We start from the raw sequence: 16,105 nt of genomic DNA, 5'->3' as shown, positions 1-16,105 counted from the left end.
TGGATTTAAAGTGACGAGATGTGCAACTCTTCCTTTTACTTGCGCACATAGAGGCCTGATGTCAACATTGCTGTGTCTCAGGAAATGGGGAGGTCTGAGGAGAGGGCGAGAGACGGGGGAGTGGCCGCCAGGAGAGCAGTGGAGAAGTCAGAACACACTCAACGTTTATTGATTAAGTTCGCCGTCTCCTGCGGGCATGTTTCGTGGCACCCCAAATAACTACCGTAGTAACATCAGAGATCACAGGTCGCAGATTGCCAGAAGAAATATAATAATAATGGAGAAGTCTGAAATACTGCAAGAATTACCAAAATGCAACACATGAGACACAAAGTGAGCAAATGCTGTTGGCAAACTAGCAATGGTAGACTTGCTCGATGCAGGTTGTCACAAACCTCCAATTTGGAAAGAACACAGTATCTGCAAAGTACAGTAAAGCGAAGTGCAGCCAAACAGGGTGTGCCTGTATTGAAGTCCTAATTTGGAGACAAGATAACCCATTTTGACAAGTTTACCATTTTGATGCCATCATTTACTGAGAAAATGGCAAGTTCCTTCACTTCCCTGAGCCTGTTCCCTCATTAGTAAATTGAGTGTGATAGGCAGTACTTTGGTTATGACAATTGAGATAATGCATTTAAAGCATTTAGCACAATTCTTGGCACATAGTAAATACTCAGTACATATCACTAATGTTACTTTAGGCAAGGATGACTAACACTGTTTCTAAGTGATTAAGAAAACTAAAACAAGCTGGTGGTGTCTGAAATTAAATTTAGAATAAGGAAAAAGAGGTGGTTTGGTTTTATTTTGTTATGTGTTTTGTAACTGTAAAAATTAGAACTATAGGCTGAGATTCTTACATTGCCATCTAGTTCAGGGGAGCAACATTTATTGAATCTATGGGACCAAAGCGAAGATGGACAGTCGCTTATATAGCAGTTGAAGATAAAAACAACTATTGAGGGGTGCCTGGGTGGCTCAGTCAGTTGAGTGTCTGACTCTTGGTTTCAACTCAGGTCATGATCTCAGGGTCATAAGATTGAGCCCTGCGTGGGCTCCATGCTCGGCAGGGAGTTTGCCTGGGGATTCTCTCCCTCTGTCACTCCTCCAACCTTCGCTCACTCTTTCTAAAATAAATAAATACATCTCTTTTTTTTTAAGTTTAAGAAAAAGAACAACTATCGGACACGTATCTCTTAATGTGAGAGCCTCACTGAACAGCTAGCCTACCATATCAACATTATTAACCATCCCACCTCCTAATCATTTCAGCACACAGTGATCTCTCCCAAGAACTCATAAAGCTTACTGACCCCTTTTTGGCCTCAAAAAAGCACTGAGGCAGTTAATTAACCTATCCTGTGGCTCTTCTCTCTCCTGGGCAGTGTTCAGGGCCAGTACACACTGGGAGCTGGGCTGGGACTCCTTGAGAAAGACTAGAGTTCAAATCTTATCAAGGAAGCATTCTTTCAGAATACTCTCCTGTATATTCAAGAGAAGGTGCTGATACACTAAATGTATTTGGTGTTTTGCTGTGTTGGAGCATTAGAGAATAAATGGATTAGGGTGGGAAATAAGTGCCTCAGCCAGCGTTCCCCAGAGAATTAAAAGTTGCAAAAGATGTCCTTGAGGATTGAATGGCAAAAATCTTAACAGACATTGGGGCACCTGGCTGGCTCAGTTGGTGGAGTGTGCGACTCTTGATGCCGGGGCTGTGAGTTCAAGCCCCATGCTGGGTATAGAGATTACTTGAAAGTAAAATCTTTAAAAAAAAAAAAAGAAAATTCTTAACAGGGCGCCTGTGTGGCTCTTAACAGACATGACAGGGAACTTCAAATAGTGCCCATGTTGAATGGAAATGAGAAATGGAGACAGAGATGATTTACCTTGGCCCTGCTGAGGAAATAAAGGAATGAGAAAATATAAATAAGTAAATTTCTAAGAGAAAAATAAAGGAGTTTCTAAGGTAGAAGGTTTATCTCTTACTCTTTTATGTAAAACACTGAGACTTTCTCTTAATTTAGTAGATGTTTGCTGAGCTTCTGCCGTGTACAGAGTAATAATGACAATATTGAACACTTGGGAGCTTACTATTCCTAGGCCTGTTTGCTCTGACTAGCAAAGCGGTCTTTACCGAGACAGACTCATCTGTGGTGGAAGTAGAGATGGGGGTTGGTCTTGTTTGAGCACGAGGGAACACATGGACCAGGGGTGGGAAGCCAGCATTTCATCCTGTACTCCATCCTATCCTCCTTACAGAGTAGGAAGTTGCAGAGAAGCTTGGGAAACGAAAGGCAGAAAAATCTTAACAGACTCCCTTTGCACAGCCTCTGAATCCACCCTGAAGGTCTCCTCTGCTTGCAGGCATCAGAAGTTGAGAGACAACTCTCCATGCAAGTCCATGCCCTCAGAGAAGACTTTCGGGAGAAAAACTCGTCAACCAACCAGCACATCATCAGGCTTGAAAGCCTTCAGGCTGAGGTGAGCCTCCCCGTGTGGCGTGGCAGTGCTTGGAGATGGAAGTGCTTTTCTCAATGAGGCGCTGCACTAGATCTTTTGGATAAGGAGTCCTCTGAATTGGGAAACAAAACCCTGCCCTATCTAAAAATCTCTAAAGAGAGATGTATCTGTGAGAAACTAAATGGGGAGCACTTGATTCATGTTCCACTGGGTAGCCTCTTGTCTGGAAGAATAAGGTTGCTCAGAGTTATTGCTGAGTGTGTTGAAATCATGAATGACCTACTTTTACAGAATATGTTGATCGGTCCAAAAACATTCTTGCCAATCCTAAATAGAAGATGGGAAAGAGAATTTTCCCTTGCTCTATTCTATTCAGGTCCAGTTCAGTCCACCTTAATGGGACCTATTATATTCTCACGTACAAAATGAGAGTAATAGAAGTAGCTACTTCATAGGGTTGTTGTGTTTGTTGAGTTAATACATGGAAAGCACTCTGTGCGGAATGTATGAGCCAGAGCACGGCAGGCAGGGTCTATGGCCCTCAGTGGGCCAGAGGGAAAGAAAAAGTAGCACTTAGGGGACAACTCTGTGAGAACCCGGTTGTGGGAGGTGAGAAAAGGGGAGTCCTATCACCAGCCCAAATGGGGTCTTCCCCTTCCCCAGAGGATTCCACCTAATCTGATCCTGAGGGCCCCTAAGCCGATTGTCTGGACAGCAGTCCTTTGGCTAAGTTACACCTGAAGGGATAGACTAGGGCCAGCTGAATCACACCCCCACTGTGGTTAAGGAATCAGTAAGTGTGGTCAGGCCCAGAGAAACCCAGATGGCTGTTCCCCTGCTTTGGAAATGACCTGAAGATGTTTTTCCTAAAGTCTGTCAATATCTTCTCTTTTCTCCTGCCTGTCATTCCCTTCCTTTCTCCCTTCCCTTGGAAATACTACTGGTATTGAGCAGCAGGTTCTTGAAGTAAGTAGTTGGTTCTGGTGGGGTTTGGCATGCCTGTCTGTGACCACTTGTGTGCATGACTTGCCATTCAACTGCCTTTGCCAAGCTCTGACTCCTTCGAGTTGCCTGTTTTCCTCTCCCCTCTGATTACTATTTTCAGACCCTCGTGACTCAGGGTCATTCCCAGGAATGTTAATTGGCAGATTTGGTCACAAGTTTCAGGGTATATAGGGTGCGGTGATGGAGTGTCGATGCCTTGCTTCATCCAGTAACACTGCTACTTTAAAAAGCCAATCTATGAAGTTGGTCAAGCACATTACTTCATGTAGCTCTGAACTTCTAAGTTTTTTTTAAGGGACCAGGATTGTCTATCAGAACCTCATTATTTCACTGCGTGGAACTTGAGAAACAAAGATTATTCATGGAAGGAAAATATAAAGGTCAGAGGGTATTTAAATGAAAATCAGCTAGAGTAAGAATTCCTTCACGTGGGTAACATGCTTCAATGTGGGGAATAGTGGCCCCATTCACAGTAGAGACTTATTCCTTTTTGTCCCTCACCCAGGTGCACACTTGAGACAGTATTTCTTTGTTTGGCCAGATACCTGATCTCTCTGGACAAAGGCCACATACTTCATTTCCCCAGGACAGCATCCTATCTGATTGATTGGTGGCCAGGGAAGATCTGTGCCCTCTGAACAGAATTCTAGCGTGGAGAGCGAGAACAGACAAAAAACAGAAGGAAAGGTGGATTTCAGAGAACCTCAGACACATTACACATTCATTTCAAAATCTCCCCAGGAAAGGGTCGGAGGTTGGTCTCCTTAATGTATTGTTCTCCAAGCCAAACTGGAGAGCATGGAGAACATCTTAACCATGTTGGGAGCAAGAAGCCGGGTGAGAGATGAGTCCAGCAGGGAACTGATAGACAGGAGGAGCCAGTGGGACCTTCATGCCGGACTTGGGAAGGCTTCCATGGCCCCTTAGCAGGACAGTGTTCTTGGGGTGAAGCATCGCTGGTCTTGTGGAGTGCCAGCCCAGCCCCTGAGTCTACAGACCTTGCTGCCAGAAGACTTGGCATCTCTTTCCTCTTTTCCTGTTTTCTCACTGACATTGAAGATACTAGACAGGCCTTCCTAAAAGATTTATATCTCTTGAGACTGGCTAGATAATGCAGTGTACAAACACACCAGCCTGTTTAATAAAAGTAGTGAAATTGCTCCTATTCACAAATGACTTGCTCAGGCAAACAGACACTTTGAGTGAAATCAGTTACTGACTTGTGTCCATGTCCTGTTGCTTCCAGAACACAGGCTGAGGCAGGCACTACTTTGTTTCTGTACCCTGCCGGCTCCCCCATTAACTTGGGACACCGGGTCTGAACTGCAACCTCTAGAGCCAGACCCTTTAGCAGTGGGGGAAAGTACAGAAGAGAGCCATAAAAGTATGACAAGACCGCAGCTCAAGAGGTTGTCTCAGGCATTTTCCTGCGCCCATGACTTGAGAAGGAAGGATGGAACTGCAGGTGGGGTTCCACTCCCCCATAAATTGTGGGGTTGAGGTGAAGTTATGGGTAGGCAAGGTGGAGCCCTTCTCTATCTTATCTGTGGAATTTCCAGAACACTGACCTTCCCTTCCTCTGCCTGGCATCCCACATTCCAGCTTCCCCAAAGCTCATCTCCCACCCCTTCCCAGACAGGTTTCTAGGAGGGAGGGGCTTTCTCTGCAGCTTGGGAGTTCACAGCTGTTCTCTCAGAGATGGGGCACCAGGCCCCTGGGCAGACCACTTGGGGAGACATCTGCCTTCATGTTTGGGGCTAGTTCCTCCCTTCCTACTCATCAGCCTGGGTGTAACCGCACACCACCCCTATGACTCCACCCTTTCAGATCAAGATGCTGTCGGATCGGAAACGGGAGCTGGAGCATCGTCTCAGGACCACCTTAGAGGAGAACGACCTGCTCCAGGGGACTGTGGAGGAGCTCCAGGACCGGGTGCTGATCCTGGAGAGGCAAGGCCATGACAAAGACCTACAGGTATTGAGGCAGAGAAGCTGCCCTGCAGAGCCGGGCCAGAGGAAAGGAGCATGTAGCTGCCCAGCCAGAAGGAAAGCTGAGGGGCCAGCACCACTGTAGGACTCAGGAGAGGGTAAAGCTGAGGTCTCTCTTTTGGCCCTGTTGTCGTTCTCCTTGGGCACTCACAAACTTGGCCAGTCTGGCTCTGCTGAAATCAAATGCATCGCTACCCACAGGTCATCCTTCCAATTTGTTCTGAGCCACTGGCCCCTGGAGCAGTTTCAGAGAGTTCTTTCTGGGCTATTAACATGACTGGAACATGAGGAGTGTCATTCTGCCTCCTAGGGTTTGTGAAATCTGCCAGAGGTTTCAGAGGGAGCCTGTGACTTTCTGTGCTTGCTCACAATTCTCTCTGCTGCTGCTTTCCCAGGCTGATGCATTTAGTCAGCTTGCACTGAGCAGAAATCAAGAAGCTGCCCACTGAACACAGCAGGACTTATATCCTGCTTCTAACAGTTGCTAGAAAAGACATAGGCTGACCCTTTGTGACCCTAATTGGCCTCTTTTTCCTTCCTAAAGGAAATTGCTTCATGGCCATATTTGTCCTTATCTGGGACCTGCCACCAGTCCTCAGCTGAATCCCCAGGCTCACACTTGACAAGCCCCTAAACAAAAAGATAATTACCCCTAGCCTCCCCAGAAACAGAGTGTGACATCTGCTACAAAGGCGGCTTTGCCAAAGCGGCCTAGGCTCACCTGGGGCCAGTGGCTAAGAGTGCACCGCTTCCCTTGGGCACCCTCTGAGGGTGCCAGGCAGTGGGGGAGATTGCAACAGTGTCGTTCATGTGGGGGTGGTCAGCCAAATGTGTGGGAGCACCAGGCAGGTTCCTCCCCAAAGACCAGGCCATGGCAGGCCCCACTGGGCTCAGCAGTCGGCTGTTGAGAAGACTCTAGGATGTGGGATAAGGAAACATCTTAGGCTAACATAGCTTGTTATTGACACCGTCAGCTAAGCTGCCACCTGAGTGATTAAACTCTTTAAGGGCAAATGAGCAGTTTTCCACCCTCCAGGTTTTTTGCACCTTCAGCTTGGAACGTTGCATGCAGTAGGACCTCCATAAATGTTGAATAGAAAATGATGCTGGCTAAAGCCTCACAGCTGTTTACAAGATGGAAAGGAGTTGACTCATATTCTAAGGTTGACGGTGGTTAATAGTGGTGAATGTTTGTATACTTCTTTTTTTTTTTTTTTAAAGATTTTTTATTTATTTATTTGACAGAGAGAGACACAGCGAGAGAGGGAACACAAGCAGGGGGAGTGGGAGAGGGAGAAGCAGGCTCCCCGCAGAGCAGGGAGCCCGATGCGGGACTCGATCCCAGGACCCCGGGATCATGACCTGAGCCGAAGGCAGTCGCTTAACCGACTGAGCCACCCAGGCGCCCTGTTTGTATACTTCTTTACAGGGTACGGAGTGCTTTTGCAAACATTCTAAAACTGAGGCTTAGAAAAAAGTGAATCATTTACCAAAGTGGTATAGTAAGTCCTTGGTAGAATTGAAATTGGAGCCTCCCGCCTTCTTCACGTGGTGCTCAGTGACAACGTCTAGCGCATCCCTTGCCTCTGCAAGTCAGCGTCTCGCCAGCATTTCTTATCCCATTAAGGCACTCTCCTGAGGTTACTGAGGTAGAGGATGGAGGAGAAGGAAAAGAAATACAAAAAAAATGCGGAAATGACCCCTGCCTAAAAGACCTTTTCAGTCTAGCTTGAATTCACAAATGATAAGTCCTTATTTCAAACCAAGAATTGGGGACCGAAGGACGGGGAAGAGCAGGACCAGTGTTCCCCTGGCTAATGCCGTGGGCTGTGCGCTCTCTGCAGCAAGAGCCCCAGGTCACACCACATTCACAACCTTGCCATCTGCACATCTGCTCTCTTCCGATTGGGCTTCTTCAAGAATGAGAGAGTGTCACTCCCCGCATGGCCTATATCAAGTCAGGCAGTGCACACTTTGATTTGGAGAATCTGTGTTTATGGACTGAATTCTTATCTGTCCCACCTTTCTGTGATTCTTTTCCTTCAGCTCATATGAAATTTTCCTTAAGCTGCTGCTAATTACCAGTGTCCTCCAGAAAGCCCTTGTTATTGCTAAAATGGCCTGTACTGATACAGAAATAAAAATGCCAGCTTAGCTGGTAGTTGAGAGGTCTCAATCAGACTTGCAAAATGTAGAGCTTGTGGCCTTGGAATGTGTATAATTCCATGATTTTAATCCTTTGTTTCAGCTAAAGGATGAGAAGAAGGCTGAGTAGGCAGGGCATCAGGCCTGCACAGCCAGGGTAGCCCCTCCTGAATCTAGTCCACCATGTAGTTGGGGTTCTACTGTCCAGCTCAGATTTTTAAATCACTTACCAACTCCAGCTCTCATTTTTTTTTCAGACTGACAGTAGGTATAAAAATTATTTGTTGAATACCCAATAAATTAAAAAACTGGACATTTTGCTAAAGTCTTCATACCCAGTAAAGGATTTTGTCCTCTAAGGACCACTTAACTGCCCTATACGATTCATACCCACCTGGGCATCTTATAGATGTGTGCAGGGGCCTTGTCCCAGGATTTCATCAACAGGAAGCATAGGCCCCACTCTGTGGGGTAACCCAGGAAGCAGATGGTCTGCAGTATAGACTTTGCTCTGACACTTAACACCATAGCATCTTAGTTCCCTCGGTGAGAAATGGGAGGGTGCTCCCACCTCTGTCAACTTGAGGGGCATGAGTATTGTAAGCTTAAACTAAGTAAGGCATTTGGTGTCTTCTTTATTTATTTATTTATTTAGTCATCTTTGTTATACAAAGGATGATATTTCTTATTTTAGAGGTTTCTTATATTTAATAGACTCCTCTGGTTTGGTTTTTCTGCATATGCTTGTGGATCAGTTACTGACCAGAGAGGGCAGACCTGTCCTGGTCTTTTGTTCTCTTGCTGTTATAATTAATTAAGCACCCTTGAGTGTACATGAGTAATTGAACTAATTTTGTCCAGTGCATGAGAACTTGTACTTGTCTGTGCTGGACTTCTCCTGCTGAGATGTATGTGGAGTTGCCTAGAAAATAATTGTAAAGCATTTTGCCAACTTAGTATGCCATTTATAATTGTGCCAAATGCTTCCTAGGAATGTCTTCTTTTTTTTTTTTTTTAACCCTGATTTCTTCTGAGTTTTCTCAAAACTGGGGCTGGAGGAGTTCCCACTGGACCAGCAGGTATTGCTGATCCGTGGGACCCATGCAGACAGAGCAGGCTTGCCCATTCCTTTTTCATTCTCTGAGCAGCCAGGCTCCAGATTCTTCCTAGTAAAGGCACATCCGATCACTGGTGCTATCAGCCAGCCCTTGTCCGATACTGACCAGCAGAGGCAAGGCCCTAGGGCACCTAAAGGATGGGCTGGAGGCTCTGCAAGGCAGCTTGCTCCACTCGTGAGAACTACAGAGCTCGGGGTCGCTACCCACTGCTGCCCAGTGTCTGCCTCTGCAGGAGCTGCAGCCTATCTGGCCAGCAGTCTGGAACAGACAGAACTGTGTCTGCTCTATTTTTAAATGAACAGGGGTGACCCCAGAAATCCTGTGTTATGAAAGGATAAATTAGTTTAATTTAAATCCTAGGAAATTCTTTCGCCCCCTCTCCCCCGCAAATCTTTTAAAAGGGAGGGGTGGGCAGTCCACAAATACAGGAGTAGGAAGCTTTGCTCTTGTGTCACCTGCGGACATGTGCATAGCGGTTAGTGAGCAGATGAAGATTCTGCAGGTAGGGTCTGTTGTGTTGAGAGCTAGCGTAGTGGTGGAGTGCACTAGGAGAGTATGGCGCTTAGCAGCCATGGTGGCGTCGACTTTCAGCGGTAGTAAGCTCACCAGGCAGCGGGGCCTTGTTTGGACTCCACGGGGATGGGGCCCCAGAGAACGCAGAGAGGAGTAAAGTAGCGGCAGCAAGAGAGAGGGAAGGAGCCCTGGCCTTTACGTTGTGATAGCTGCATTGCTGTCCCCTCTACTGGGGCACCCCTCTCCCTCTCTGAGCCGCCCACACCCCGTAAGCCCCTCCCAGGCTTGGGCCTTCTCTGTAAACTGTGAGGTAGGACACAGAAAGTACAGAGACCTCTCTTCTCATGGGTTTGGGAATTCTTGGTATTTCTACCCAAATGTTAGACCAAATCCTACCCTCAGCTTCTTTCCAAACAACCTTTTCCCCTTAAATTTTTTCACTAAAACACAACATACATACAGTAAAGCATACAGATCTTAAATGGACAGCCCAGTGAATTTTTACAAATGTACATCCCTGTGTAACAGATCCAGATCAAGATAAAGCCCATTATCTGCACCCTACAGGCCTCCCTCTCACGCTTCCCAGTCAGTACCCTGACACCACCTCTTCTGCCTTCATCTCTTCTGTCTCGATGAAGTTTTAGAATATTTTATAAATGAATTCCATATTGTTTTATGCCTGGTTTTGCTTGACATTATGTCTCTGAAATCCATCCATGTTATGGCATAGAGTAGCAGTGTGTTCTTTTTTCACTGCTGTATAGTATTCCAGCATGGGACTCTCTGCATTCTCTGTTGGCATTTGGATTGTTTCCCATTTGTGGCTCTCAGGAATAATGGTGTTGTAGACATCGTTTGTCTTGCGTGCACATACACAGCCATTTGTGTTGGATCTGCACCTAAAAGTGAACTGCTGGGTCATGGGACAGCTGTGTATTTCACCCAGTAGAAACTGCCGGTTTCCCAGAGTGGTTGTACATCTTCACTCCCAGCAGCAGTGAGAGTCCCGGATGCTCCACATCCTCATCAGCACTTGGTATCATTACATCTACTTGCTTCTCTCTTGTATTATTCTGAAGTAAATCCCAGAATTTTTTTTTTTTTTTAAGATTTTATTCATTTATTTGAGAGAGAGAGAGAGAGCACACATGAGAGGGGGGAGGGTCAGAGGGAGAAGCAGACTCCCTGCCGAGCAGGGAGCCTGATGCGGGACTCGATCCCGGGACTCCAGGATCATGACCTGGGCCGAAGGCAGTCGCTTAACCAACTGAGCCACCCAGGCGCCCAATCCCAGAATTTTTATAATTTCATCTGTAAATAAAGAATGATAAGAACTTAAAAAAACATAGTCACAGGGGATGCCTGGGTGGCTTAGTCAGTTAAGCGTCTGCCTTCGGCTCAGGTCATGGTCCCAGGGTCCTGGGATCGAGCCCCGCCTCGGGCTCCCTGCTCAGTGGGAAGCCTGCTTCTCCCTCTCCCACTCCCCTGCTTGTGTTTCCTCTCTTGCTGTGTCTGTCTCTGTCAAATAAATAAATAAAATCTTAAAAAAAAAAAAAAACGAAAAAACATAGCCATAGGGGATGCCTGGGTGGCTTAGTCAGTTAAGCGTCTGCCTTCGGCTGAGGTCATGATCCCAGGATTCTGGGATTGAGCCTTGTGTTGGGCTCCCTGCTCAGCAGGGAGTCTGCTTCTCCTTCTGCCTCTGCTACTCCCTCTGCTTGTGCTTTTTCTCTCCCTCTCTTTCTCTCTCTCAAATAAAATCTTAAAAAAAAAAAAAAAAAAAAAAACAGCCACAGGACTATTACACTTAAGGAAAAAAGCAATATTTTCTTTTCTAAAATATTTTTAATTTTTCTAATTAGGCTCCATGCCCAAGATGGGGCTCAAACTCATGACCCCAAGATCAAGAGTCGCACACTCTCCTGACTGAGCCAGCCAGGTGCCCCGCAATATTTTCTTAATATCAAATAGCCAGTGTTCAAATTTTTAACTGTCTTATAAATGTCATCATTGTTTCTTTACATTTTTTACTTGAATCAAGATGCAAGTTAAAATAGGCCTACACATTGCAGTTGGTTAATATGTCTTTTGAGTCTCTTTTAATCTATAGGTTCCCCCTTTATCTTTTCTTCTTTTTTTCTTAAAATGTATATATTGAAGAAGCTGAACTGTTTGTCCCACAGAATTTCCCAAATCTGGAGTTTGCTGCCTGCACACCCCTGATGTAATCTAGCATGTTCTCTCCTCTGTGTGTTTCTGTACATTGGTGGTTGGAGGTAGCAGCATGATCAGGTTTGGGTCAGTTTTTCGTGTTTGTTTTTGGTTGGGGGAAGCCTCCCGAGCGGCCCACCCACCGTTGTATCTTTTGAAAGCTGCATCAGAGCCAGCTGGAGCTCCAGGAGGCGCGGCTCTCCTCCCGGCAGCTGCAGGTGAAGGTGGAAGAGCTCACAGAGGAGAGGAGCCTGCACAGCTCCGCTACCACCAGCACGTCTCTCCTGTCCGAGATAGAGCAGAGCATGGAGGCTGAGGAGCTGGAGCAAGAGAGAGAGCAGGTGCTGATGTCCTGTCCCTCTGGCATGCGAGGTTGCCCAGGGGTTGCAGGGGTGGGCCCCGGACTGCGGGAGCCTGTCCGTCCTCCTTGTGGCCCCAGTGCCTATAGTGTTTCAGCTTCCTCCCGGCGAGGGCCTGTGGCCCTGCACCTGCGGAAGCCTACGCCTGCTGGCCAGAGCCGCCGGGAAGCAGGCCCTGCCCGAAGCCTGTCCCGGGCTCACTGTTGCCCAGTGCCTCTTAGGAGATGCTTATTGGCTCATCCTCAGCCTCATACCTCTTATACTGACTGGGCTCAAGAACACTCACAAGACATCCAATGGCTTGTTTTCATACTACTCCTAACCACTTACTCCCCTAATCCTGACTCCTATCAAAGTAACCAACTGTATAAAAATGGCTTATATGACAGTTGGGAGGGGAGTAGAGGGCTGGAGTCTCGATAGATGTACTGGGCCCAGAATAAGGACCAGTATTTCTTGGACAGGTGATTTAAAAAAGAAAAACTCTTTCTCTTAAAACTGGTCTCTTGAGTGTCAGTATGTTGGGTTCCTACACTAGAAAAAGATGAGCGGGTGGCAGCCTTCTCTAGGGTCCGTAATCAAGAATGGTTCTTTGTGGAGCAGCTAAGACTGCAGCTCTGGGAGGCCTCCTGCCAGGTTCGCTACCTCTGCTCTCACCTCCGAGGGAACGACAGTGCCGACTCGGCCGTCTCCACGGACTCCTCGATGGACGAGTCTTCAGAAACTTCATCCGCCAAGGATGTGCCGGCTGGCAGCTTGCGCACGGCCCTGAGCGAGCTCAAGAGGCTGATACAGAGCATCGTGGATGGCATGGAGCCCACGGTAAGCGGCCAGGCCGAGAAGCTCCTCACCCCACACAACCTGGCTGGTGGGAAGCTAAAAGCAAGTGCGGGGGATGAGGCTAACCTGGGAAAGGCAACTTGTGGAGTCTGTGAGAACGTCGTCTGAGCCCTTATTGTCTGAGAGCACCATATACTGGTGACCGGGCAGAGGGACAGTGTCAGGGAATGGAAGTTCCAAAGTCATCTTCCCGAAGACACTGGCGTACAAGGGGAGTCCTTTCTCCATGTGGTTAAGTCCAGGCCATGGTGGCCTCGAGGTCAAGGACTTTCCTTAGAAGCTTTGAATATAGAAATTTGGATCTAGGTGCAAACTGCATTTTTCTGTAGCTCATTGGTCCTGGTGGTGGAGTTAGCTGCAAATAGGCAAACTTGAAAGATCTGAAGCTTCTGCTAAAATGATATGAGCACAGAAAGTTGAGAAGATCAACAAGGGCTTTTTAGAATTCCAGATGTGGCTCCCCTTGTGGAGGAGGATGTTCCTGTGGGCTTCCTGGGCAGATGGGCATCTCTTCCAGCTCCGTGACCAATTTCTGCCAGACTTCCTCTCTGTTCGCAACCCTGGCTGGCAGGCAGTTGTTTGTCTTCAGGGCCCGTCCTCCTACAGAATAGCTACCATCTTTCTACCCATATTAGATGAAGTCCTGTGAGAAGGGTGGTTGTCCTTACCTGAACATGCCGCGTGGATTTGTGGAATGTGCTGTAGTCGTGGGGTATTGGAGCTGTCAGAGTGAGGTGTGCTGTTCACGCCACGAGACTTCCGTCCCCTAAAGCCTGAAACAAAAATAAACGTCTAGCTAATGTTTGCAGATCCAAATTGGGCGAGAGAATCTCTCTCCTCTAACCCTTTCCTTCTTCCCTCCTGTGTCTCTCCTCTTTCTCTCCCTTTCTTTCCCTCCGCCTCCCCGCCCCCATCTCCTCTATCCTGCTCTCCAAACTGACCCATCTCTACTCCCTCCCTGTACCTCCCCTCTCCCTCTTTCCCACTAACCATCTCACCACACCCACCCCTGCTTGCACCATCTCTCCGGTTGGTGGCTTTCTCTTTTGCTGTCAGAGCTCCCGGAGAATTGACGATGACTCCTTAGAAGAACAGATAAGGCAGACCAGTGAGGACTCGAGAGCCCTAAGGGAACTCATGGAGGGAGAGAGGGGTAAACTGAGGCAAAGCCTAGAGGAGCTACAGCAACTCCACAGTCAGGTGAGCACCCCAATCCTCAGTCCCGAGCAGGGAACGTGCATGTGCCCCCCAAGGTCTCTTGGGACCCTCATGAGTTTCCCTCTCCCGTGTCTATTTGAGAAGTGGCTCTCCTCTGACAGATCCTCAGAGGACGGTGACCTGAAGTTGAGGTAAGCTGGGCGTCTTCAAGAGAAGAAGCCAACCCTCTGGTTTAGCCCAGAGTAAAATTGATAGGGGTAAGAATAGCTGACCCTCCATTTCCTCCAGTGACATGCTGCCTTCCACAGAGCCCAGATTATCCAGCAGCTTCTGACAGTTTAAAGTGCCTTAGCTCTCAGGACATTCTCGGATGTTTTTCCAGCAGCTTCTGAGCAGGGAAGTTTGCAAACCAAGAAGCAATTGATCTTTGTAGGCCTGTTCTCTCTTTGTAATGCCATCACCTCTGCCAGCCTGATTTTCAGCTTTAGAAGCACTTACTGCTACTCTTGCTGTTCCATTCCTGTTTGATCATGATTTCATCTCTCTCGAGAATCCTGGAGAAGGGCATCTATATTCTGATCTGAAAAGTTCTAAAGGGCTTAGGAGCAGCCCCCACCCAGAAAAGAGCTTCTAAATTCTGTCTTAGGAAATAGGTAAGGCACTTCCTTTTGACAGGGGCCACGTGTAGTGTTCTGTCCCACTTGCGGGGGACACCAAATAGGTAGGGTTTTAAACCCTGCCCCCACCCAGCCTGCCCCCTTCCTCCCTTGTCCGGAGCTGGTCATCCCTTCCTGCTGCACCAGATCGCTGAGAGATGGAAGTTAAGCCTGGCTTTTGCTTCAGTCAGTATTTCTTAAATTTAAAGGACCTTATAGAAATAAACTCCTTGGGCGCCTGGGTGGCTCAGTTGGTTAAGCAACTGCCTTCGGCTCAGGTCATGATCCTGGAGTCCCGGGATCGAGTCCCGCATCGGGCTCCCTGCTCGGCGGGGAGTCTGCTTCTCCCTCTGACCCTCCCCCCTCTCATGCTCTCTCTATCTCATTCTCTCTCTCAAATAAATAAATAAAATCTTAAAAAAAAAAAAAAAAAAAAAGAAATAAACTCCTTTTAGGGGTCATGCCCATTAGACATCCTAATACAATTCTCTTGAAAGATATTGGGAAACCCTCCTGCAGCTGTTGCTGTACTCTTCTTTCTGGGAGTGACCAGATAGTGAGGACAGAAAGGTGCTATTGAAAGCTGTAGCTTGTTTCCGACCAAGCCCTGAAGAATGGGATTGGGCAGCCAAAGACATCGTCATTCCCCAAAGCCAAAGTCCCTCAGGCGGTCGTTTGGCCAGGGAGTAGTTCAGACACCAGCACAGGTCTTCAAACTGTAAGAATCAAAACAGGACAAAGTGTATCTAAAAGTTCTTTGGGTTAATAAAAATTTATTTACTTTAAAGCCTAGATTTTTGTGGGGGTGCTTCTTATCAGCTCTTTGATACTGGCTGGTTTGTTTTGTTGCTTCTCAGGATAGCAGAACTAGAAACAGCAGAGGGCATCATTGAGAAACAAGAGCAAGGCACACGTTGCTGAGGGTCTGGACGCAGCTCTTTCGGAGCCTGTTTCCACCGGGGATTCTCCTGAAAAGTTCAGCTGATAAGTGGTTTATGCCAGTTCCTGTGCATTCCCTCTCAGCTCATTAAGCAAATAGTTCTGCTCAGTCCCATGGAGTATAGAACTGGGCCTCTTGAGTGGGTCATCTCTTCCCAAAAGCTTAGACAAGGCAGCAGATCTCTCAGCCAAACTAAATCCGTCCAAAACCATCCCGCGGGAGTAATGCTGACCTCCCAAGGCAGCGGGTAGGACGCAGATTGAATTGCAGCATGCCGGTGGAGACGGTGGCCCTCGGAGCAGGCCCAGCATTCCTCATGCAGTTCATGCTGCAGTGCCTGAGCACTCCCCGTCCACCTGCGCCGTACTACACTGGTCCCTGAGACGCTCAGTATGGATGTGACTGCGCCCTTGTGCTCCACAACCTCTCCTAGAACTGTGAGGCGAGTCAGACTAGCTCTGTACCCTCTGGGGTGGGGAGCGGGGGCGGGGGGTGCGGGGAGGAAGGGCAGAGCCCAGACAAGGTTATGTGAAACCGAAGTTCCAGCAGATAGCTCCTAGACGAGTGCAGCCTCATCCAGAGGATGATCCAGCCTCCAAGCCCACTGCTTTCCTACCCAAGAGTGTTCTTTTTTTCTCTTGGAAACTGAGCCACAGGTAAAAGGTGTGGGACCTGGAAGGTGAAGTGACCAGCCCCTCAGAAGCCT

The 16,105-nt window shown here is 47.7% G+C and overlaps 1 protein-coding gene across 2 annotated transcripts in view; it reads left to right on the top strand.

The window, feature by feature from the left end:
* BICDL1 (BICD family like cargo adaptor 1) overlaps nucleotides 1-16,105 on the top strand; it is a 103,562-nt gene that overhangs the window by 75,662 nt on the left and 11,795 nt on the right. The window contains exons 3-7 of one of the 2 annotated variants that reach the window (XM_044921116.1): nucleotides 2,368-2,484; nucleotides 5,296-5,442; nucleotides 11,608-11,787; nucleotides 12,409-12,627; nucleotides 13,702-13,845. In XM_044921116.1, coding sequence (XP_044777051.1) covers nucleotides 2,368-2,484; nucleotides 5,296-5,442; nucleotides 11,608-11,787; nucleotides 12,409-12,627; nucleotides 13,702-13,845 — 807 coding nt within the window. The remainder of the gene's footprint in view (nucleotides 1-2,367; nucleotides 2,485-5,295; nucleotides 5,443-11,607; nucleotides 11,788-12,408; nucleotides 12,628-13,701; nucleotides 13,846-16,105) is intronic. The other variant, XM_044921117.1, reaches the window with a different exon arrangement.

The sequence above is a fragment of the Neomonachus schauinslandi genome, chromosome 14 (assembly GCF_002201575.2).
Source record: "Neomonachus schauinslandi chromosome 14, ASM220157v2, whole genome shotgun sequence".
NCBI classification, from domain to species: domain Eukaryota; kingdom Metazoa; phylum Chordata; class Mammalia; order Carnivora; family Phocidae; genus Neomonachus; species Neomonachus schauinslandi.
The sequence above is the reverse complement of the archived record's forward strand: the minus strand, read 5'-3'. Positions and strand labels throughout refer to the sequence as shown.